This window comes from Polyergus mexicanus, unplaced genomic scaffold (assembly GCF_030449975.1).
Source record: "Polyergus mexicanus isolate NDT 795.1 unplaced genomic scaffold, iyPolMexi1.0 SCAF_5, whole genome shotgun sequence".
Classification (NCBI taxonomy): domain Eukaryota; kingdom Metazoa; phylum Arthropoda; class Insecta; order Hymenoptera; family Formicidae; genus Polyergus; species Polyergus mexicanus.
This window is the reverse complement of record NW_027223325.1, coordinates 7861949-7870754: the sequence shown is the minus strand read 5'-3', so window position 1 is coordinate 7870754 and position 8806 is coordinate 7861949. Positions and strand designations below refer to the sequence as shown.

At 29.8% G+C, this 8806-nt stretch overlaps 1 protein-coding gene across 2 annotated transcripts; it reads left to right on the top strand.

Annotated features, from left to right (window-relative positions):
* Positions 1–1113: 1113 nt before the first annotated feature.
* Positions 1114–5564, top strand: LOC138933423 (GTP-binding protein 2). 2 transcript variants are annotated; one of them, XM_070296124.1, is made up of 8 exons: positions 1114–1278; positions 1550–1692; positions 2268–2546; positions 2622–2933; positions 3112–3372; positions 3524–3917; positions 4111–4396; positions 4619–5564. In XM_070296124.1, exons 3-8 carry the CDS (start codon positions 2270–2272, stop codon positions 4901–4903), a joined length of 1815 nt encoding a protein of 604 aa, XP_070152225.1. In that variant the 5' UTR covers positions 1114–1278; positions 1550–1692; positions 2268–2269; the 3' UTR covers positions 4904–5564. The 2 variants fall into 2 exon arrangements, with proteins under 2 accessions (XP_070152225.1, XP_070152222.1); XM_070296121.1 differs by lacking the exon at positions 1550–1692.
* The last annotated feature ends 3242 nt before the right edge of the window (positions 5565–8806 follow it).

Here is an 8806-nt window from a genome sequence, read left to right as displayed (position 1 = left end):
TATGTTAAATTCTATAAAATTTTATATAATATGTGTAATATGTGTAACATATCTATGTACTGTTAAGCAGCAAGTTCTATGTTAAAATTCTGTAAAATTTTGTATACAGAAATTCATAGTAAAAAAAGTTTAAAAATCACAGTTGCAAAAAATTGAAGACATATCAATTACAATGATCCGCTTATTTATACTGCCAATAATTGAACCAAGGCTGCAATTGACAAAATATTTCTTTAGCAAACAGTAAAACTGAATCAGCCTATATAAGATCTGATACAGAGCCTATTCTTTTTAGCATTATTTTCATTCTATTTAAAATAAAATAGATGTATATATGTGTGTAATCAAATATTGAAGAGAAAAAAAAAGAAAATACAAGAGATACAGACCTATATAGAGAATGCAATCACAATTTTTAAAATTTAAATGCAGATGAATTGCTAATATATATATAATCACGGTTATTAGATTCTTCTTATTTTTTTAATGAATAAAAGATAAAGAAAAAGATACAGTATAAAATTTTCACATGTAATCACAATCGTGAAAATTTATATAATTTCAATAAAATATATCGATAATATAAGAATATTGATGCGTTATTTTTAATGAAGTTAAGTAAGTTCTTTTATTTGATTTGGATTCGATAGTTTAACTAATGATATTTATCGAAAATAAAATTTATTATCTTGACCAGAAGTCGTAAATATACATCTTGGGACTTTAATTCCATTCGCCCCATCTTCTCTCATCATGTTTATGATTAATATCGATGCCCTATAAAAAGGAATATTTATTGTTAATTAGACAATATAATATTCGATAAGTAGGCGCAATTCTCAAATAATAAGCAGCTACATAATACTTGATTATTTTAATCAAATAGGACATTTTTCTGACCATAACTTACCATTTTGAACGATGAGTTTCTTATTGACCATGAACGACGTGAAATTTAGGATAGAAACTCGCTTTGCAAAAAAGGTCTGTTCCTTTTTACTCCTGCATTAAACACTTGACATAAAAAGGAACAGACTTTTTAGAAAGTAACTTACTATTTTGCAAAGCGAATTTCTTTTCTATGTTTCATGTCGTTCACGATCGATAGAAAAATGACAGACAGGTCGTGACCTAATTTGCACACGGGGAAAAAGAAGAGAATCACAGTACAGTCACGTTTATTATGTCTTGCAACATTGACGAAATCGTTGACTTCGATATACAGTTACTACAAGACTATCTAAATTTTTGAAGAAAAGACGTAACTTGAAAGATGCAGTGAGTATACGTTTATCTCGTTGAAATGCTAAAAAAATTCTGGCGCGAATCCTCTCACTTTTTCTCTTCGCTGTCACTTTTACTTTCAAAACAGCTGTTTGTCAATACGGCTAATCAATTTCATCTGTCATGTCAATTTTCTTTCACAAAATTAATAAGCACGCGTCTTAAGATGTTATCCTTTCCTGCCCCTTATCAGCGTTGACATTGGTATTATTTGCTATGCTATAACGCAATGTGTCATAACATAACACGTATCCATATCTGTCAGATCTTTCGACGTAGCAGAGATATCTACATATATACGGATATTCCCGAAAGAGAGTATAACGTTGCTTGAAAAAAGAAGTATTTCAATGTAAATAATAAATCACATTTAACAAAATATACTTTCCTTGCTGATAAGTTTAATAGGTATGTAAAAGACTAATTATGTACATTTTCTTTCTTTTTGTGGAAAATATATCTGAAAGAAATAACACAATAGATTCTTACATTATCAGAAATTGCATCATCCTTTCAAAAAACGAAAAATTTTTTTTTGATGAAAATTATAAGAATTTTCTTCTTGCTAAAATCTAAGTTGAATTTTCTTTTAATAATAATTTCTTTAACCTTTCGTGATATTTTTATTTAAAAATATAATTGCAAGTAAGTCAGAAAATGACATTAAAATTAAAATCGTGAGTTGTGAAATATGTCTAGTATGATGCAATCTTTATTCTATATGATGGATGTTATATTATAAGATTTTTATTTCATATTTTATTTATAACTATATCATTTTCATCTCAATATATTTCATAGAAATTTCACATTTATAATAAAATTTTATAAAAAATATAAACAAAGAAATATTTTTATTTCTATCCTTATAAAATATTCAAGTTATAAAAGTTATGAACAAAGATATTAATTTCTTTTTACAGTTAATTAAATTTTAAAATAATTTACAATAAAAAATGACATTTTACAATTAATAATTACAGATATGGAATCGTTTTTACAACTTTTTAATCCACCAAATGATAAGGATATAAGGAAAAGGCAGTGGAATGATTTTGAAAATGATGGAAATGGATTGTCAGATTGCGAGACTTCTAGTACCGATGAAGATCAAGAGGACTGTCTGCCACCGGAACCTGAACAAGGAAACATAGAATACAAATTAAAATTAATAAATCCATCTAGTCAACGTTTTGAACATCTTGTTACCCAGATGAAATGGAGGCTAAGAGAGGGACACGGAGAGGCAATTTATCAAATTGGTACAAATAATTACAATTTCTGTAGTTTTGCATTGTTTTTTTCCCTGCTTATTTTTCAATGTGTTCGATATATAGGAGTGGAGGACAATGGAAAATTGGCGGGTTTAACGAAAGAGGAAATGAAAGCGTCCCTAAAGACTCTGAAAGACATGGCTTCCAGACTGGGTGCTAATATACGGGTATTACGCGAGCGTGCAGTTACGAGTTCCACAAATAAAACCTTGACATCTCAAAATAGAAATAATAATATTAATAAGGAGGAAAAGAAGGTTGCTGAAGTATTAATAAAAAAATTACGGAAGGACGATAGAGAGGACCAGGATAGTATCGTAGATCTGAGACTGGCTGTTATTGGTGCGCAAGATGCTGGAAAGTCAACTCTCTTAGGTGAGAGAATTAGCAGAGGATATTTAAGGTAGAGACACTGACAGTCTACACTACACTCTGCTACTTAGTTGCCTGCTATTTATCTTATGTATGGAATAATTGAGACCACAATTGTAAAGATTATATAAATAACATGTACAATTAACAATAATATAATATAAACTCATTGTTTGCATAGGAGTACTGACGCAGGGTGAGTTGGATAATGGTAGAGGTAGAGCGAGGCTCAATATGTTGCGTCATCTGCACGAGATAAAAACAGGTCGGACGTCCTCGATATCGCACGAGATCATCGGATTCGATAGTACAGGTCACATCTTGAACTATGCTGAAATGGCTACAGCCGAAGAGATATGCGAACATGCCTCGAAAGTCGTTACATTCATCGATTTAGCTGGACATCGAAAATATTTGAGGACGACGGTACTCGGACTTACAGGTATGTAATTTTTAAATTTTTAATTACATGATACATTTTGTATATTATAACGAATAATTTATATGTGTTCTTACCCCTGTAATAAGAAAATTAAATTATTAAACAATATAATATATATATATATTTGAAAATAGATATTTTACTTCCTTAGGATATTCGCCGCATCATGTTATGCTAGTTGTAGCGCCGCCTCTAAACGAAGTGTCGCAGGAACACATGGCTCTCTGTTTAGCATTAAAACTTCCATTTTTCATCGTCGTGAATAAAATCGATTTAGGATTCTGCGATATGTCTGAGACTTTAGTTCAACTTGAGGATGCTATGATGACGCTGGGATATCCTAAGCAATTAGTATTGTTTAGCAATAATGACATACCGTCATGGGACTGTACGTCTGATGTAACACCAGTACTTAGTGTCAGTTGTGTTACTGGTGAAGGTCTTGAGGAATTAACCGCGTTTATAAAAAATTTGGCACCTTACGAGATGAATTCAATCGATTCCGATCCGGAATCGTGTCTATTTCAAATTGACGAAACATTTAGGTATGTAGGTGTGTGTAACGATCTCTATAAAGTTTATATTTTATGACTAATCAACTTTATGAATCTTCAATATTTTATAAATCATTATGATTTTTACATATATCTTTAATATCTCGAATGTAACGCGGTTTTTCCACAAATTTTTTGTAAATATTACACAAGTGACTTTTTTTATTTTACTTGCTGTATATAGGGTAGCAGGTTTGACACAACCAGTTTTAGGAGGATTACTTGTTAAAGGGGCGATTGCACCGGGAACTCGTTTATTAGTGGGACCTTTGCCGGATGGAGAATTTAGTCCAGTGAGAGTAGTTAGTTTACATCGCAATAAAGCTCCGTGCTGTTTAGTTAGAGCGTCGCAAAGCGCCAGTTTAACACTAGCGCCACCGACGAATCGTAGCCCTCCCCTACCGCATCTTCGCCCGGGAATGGTTTTAGTTTCTCCGCGTGATCGACCGCATGCGACACTGTTTTTTCAGGTGTGTGGAAAAGCTTCGTTGTATATAGTGTAAACTGTACAAACTATGCTATTAGTATAACGCTAAATTCTTGTTTTTCTCGATCTTATCGACATCACCATTGTTTTTATAAATAATGGATTGATTTGCTAAGAATAGGAATATTCAAGATGGTCAGCTTATATACGATCCGACTTTTATATTTAAATACGAAATTTAAATACTGTAAATACTATGTTTCAGGCAACTGTTTTAATATTATATCACGCTACCGCGATATTCTCCGGTTTTCAAACGACAGTACATGTGGGTAACGTGAGGCAGACTTGTGTCATTGAAGGGATAATGGATGTGAAAGATAGGGGATTGCAGACAAACGACACCGCTTCTGTATTATTTAGATTCGTTAGTCATCCAGAATATCTTCATGTCGGAATGCAACTTTTGTTCCGAGAGGGACGTACTAAAGGAATTGGCACAATTACACAGATCTTTCCCCTGATTGGATCACAGAATTCAATCAAGTGAAAGAAATTACATGGTGCGATGTAAAATAATATCAGATATACATAACTTATAAAAGAAAAAAGGAAAAAGCGCATAAAGATTTTATAAAAATAGAATCAATTGACGTTATTGATATTAGATAATACTGATATTAGATAACTAATTGGTATTAGTTGTGTTTTTTCATCATATGCCTCTCAAAACAGTTAGGAAATCACTTTGTTAGAGTATCGATATTAATATCTATTTATATAGTAGGTACAAAGTTTCAAAATTTATTTTTGGTATAAAATGTTTTAATTTTCAATAAATATATTTATGTAAATTTAGTTTTACCAAGTTTTTATTGCTTGTGTTATTTAGTTCAATCTGCAGAATTTTAAAAAAAATGTGACTATTACTGTTTTGAGTAGCATTTTAACATGTCACATAGAAAGAATTGAGTTTTGTTTGTTACAAGTGTAGTCAGAGATTTTATTAGAATATATAAAAAAAAGCAGAAAAAATAGTCTGTGTGAGAATAGGCATAAAAATTAGAAAGCTTTTTGGCCTATAAGTAAATTTTCATTATTATTTTGAACAATGTATATATGTTAATACAATACATTAAAAAAAGAATTTACTTTTGTGTGTTGCAAATATTTAGGGATGTTATTAGGATATGTTAAAAAAGAAGGTAATATGCAGTATGTTTTTATATAAATGCATAGTGCATAGTTTTTTTTTTTTTTTTTTTTTTTTTTTTTTTTTTTTTTTTTAGATCTTAACATAAAAATATAAAATTTTTAAGATTATTTCTTTTATTGTTGTGTGCATATATATTTTTGTATAAAAATATAATGCCATATATCTTTCTCTCTTAAAAACTATGTAATATATATTTTAGTTATTTAATTTTAAATAATATATATATGCACATAATAACTATTGTAAAATGATCGGAATCTGTCGAAACTTTAAAGATTTCAAGAGTACTTGTTTTTCATTACATTTTTGCTATGCTTTTGATAATGCAGTATCAAACACAATTTTATTTATCAAATCTGCACAGTTCTTTATGTATCTTAAATTAAATTTGTAAATACATATATTTACAAATGTAAAAGAAAAATAATAACGACTGAGAAGATAATTCCTGTTCTGCAATAATATTATGGCTTGAAAATATAAAACGACTGTCAAAACTCTTCGAGAATATATATTTTTCCGGTTACTGTACAAAGTATCGATATGTATCATTAAATCCGATGTGCTTGAATCTGATGATTAATAAATATGTTAGTTTATTATATTATACCATTTCTTCTTCCCTTTTAAAGAAAAGACTATTTGTTACTGTTAAGGCATTGAATGATCAATGTAAATAATTGAGTTTGAGAATATATGATAGTTCTCCGTAATATTTTGTCATTATTTTTTTTGTTCATTTCACGAAACTTAAGTATTTTTTTTTATATAACAAAATTAGAAATTGCTTAGAAAATTTAAGTAATAAAAGTCTGGCTTTTTTCCTTAAATAAAAGTATTTGAAATGGTGAGCTTTAAACTACGGCGAGTTAATTCCCGCACACTTCACGCGGTTATTAACGCTAAATGAAGGATCGCTTGTTCGGTTCGATAATTTACGGTATTTTCGTGGATCATATTCATCGCTCAGTGACATACGTAAGTGGGCAGTTTTCTGATTGATTCGATTAAACATTCTTTGATAGATTTTGATTATAAAATACGTATAGAAATGTATGATGAAATGTGTTCCGGAGACGACAAATCTCTTATAAACATCGACGCAGCGATCGCAATACCCAGAGTTCAGTGAGTGAATATATTCATTATACTTATTCACAGGAGAAAATATTTCTTCTCAGAATGTAAATTTTAACGTTATTAAATGCTTAAATCATTGAAAAATTAGATAATAGAAGTCTGAATGTTTTTATCTCAAGTAATAGTTTGCGAAATTCAAAGCTTAAAAACCGACCAATCACAGCCCGTGGCCGCCTGTTCACGACTCGCGCGCACGGTAGATTAATTACCGCGCATGCTCGCTCACTTTACGCGGTTATTAACGCTGGAAGAAAGACGAAAGATCGCTCGTTCGTTTATCGCTCGTTCAATTCGATAATTCACGGTATTTTTGCGGATTATATTCATCGTGCAGTGACAAACGTAAGCGAATAATCTTTTGATTGATTTTGATTAAAACTTTTGTGTTTGATTTTAATTGTATAACATCAATATGATGAAATTTGTTTCAGACAAAGCAGCTTCTTTCAAACGTCGATGCAAGGGCTGCAATACAGAGGTGGGAGGTAGGGTGAGTGTTAGTGAATATTATTCATTATGCTTATTTTTATTATTTAAATTATGAAATATGCTTATTTTGCAAAATTTATGTGATCGGAGAATATATATTTCTTCCCAAGGTCTGTATAATGTATCGTAATTAAGGTGCTTATTTACACTGACGTTGATTTTATTACGCTACAAAAATTTTATATTTTTATATTGCGTATTTATTCCATAAAAATCGACTATGCACCTATATAATAAAAACATATCTTTATAATCCCTTTCTTTATAATCTTTATAATCTTTATAAATCCCTAAATATTTGTAACATATAAAAGTAAATTCTTTTTTTTCGTGATATATATATTGACATATATACGTTGTTCAAAATAATAATTAAACATTTATTTATGGGCCAAAAAATTTGGCAGGCGCTTTCACGTCCATTTTGGATTATTATATAATATAATCGATTAGGTAATAAATATACACGAACAATATATAATGAGAAAAGGGAATGCACTTGAAATATTCACGAAATATTTTTGTTTATTCTGAGCAAAGTACAAAACACTTTTCCAGCTTAAGACCTAACAAGTTACATTTGCAAAGTTATTTCTGTGTTTTGCGCAATGGCAAATAATCGATAAATACCCCATACAACACAGAACATTGCAGCAACATTGCAACATTGTCGCAATGTTGCTATAATGTTGCAATATTGCTGCAATGTTGCTGCAATGTTCTGTGCTGTATGGGACGTCGTCAATACGCTTGTTCGACGTAACTTGAAATGATTTAATTAAGGCAACTGTTGTTACATTATTAATTTTTCTCGCGTACATACATACATATATATATATATATATATATATATATATATATATATATACAGGGTGTCCCATTTTAATCTCCTCAGGCAAATATCTCAAAAACCAAGCCCGGAAGAGAAAAATGTTTCAGACAAAAGTTGTTTGGTTTCGAGGGGGCCCATAAGATGGTGACAATGATTTGACCTTGGAAAATCATTTGAAGGTCATGTGAAGGTCAACTTTAAAATCTTAAACGGAAACCCCCATTTTTTATTTAGTATTCTTATAGCTGACATCGAGAGCTTTCCAAAACAAAGTATTTTTTTATTAAGTACTTTTTGAGTTATTTTATATTTTAATCTGACATATTTTGATATAAAAAATTAAATATCTCGTAAAATATTTAGTTTTTGATAATCTTATCGTAATACTTCTATGTACAAAATAGTGAGACAAATCAATTAGTATAAAAAAAATTGTTTTTAAGAAAATTATTTACAATGTATTTTTTTAAACAATTATTTGATTTTTTTGGCACTAATTAATTTGTCTCATTATTCTGTACATAAAAGTATTACGGTAAGATTATCGAAAACTGAATATTTTATGAAATATTTTATTTTTTATATCAAAATATGTCAGATTAAAATATAAAATAACTCAAAAAGTACTTAATGAAGAAATACTTTATTATAGCGTTTTGGAAAGCTCTCGATGTCAGCTACAAGAATACTAAATAAAAAATAGGGGTTTCGATTTAAGATTTTAAAGTGACCTTCACATGACCTTCAAATAGTACTCTGCGTTGATACCACTGCTT

Coding starts and splice junctions, on each gene's coding strand:
- LOC138933423 (XM_070296121.1), top strand. CDS start 2,270: ATGGAATCGTTTTTACAACTTTTTAATCCACCAAATGATAAGGATATA. Junction 2,547..2,621: donor AGAGGCAATTTATCAAATTG/GTACAAATAATT, acceptor TTCGATATATAG/GAGTGGAGGACAATGGAAAA. Junction 4,397..4,618: donor ATGCGACACTGTTTTTTCAG/GTGTGTGGAAAA, acceptor ACTATGTTTCAG/GCAACTGTTTTAATATTATA.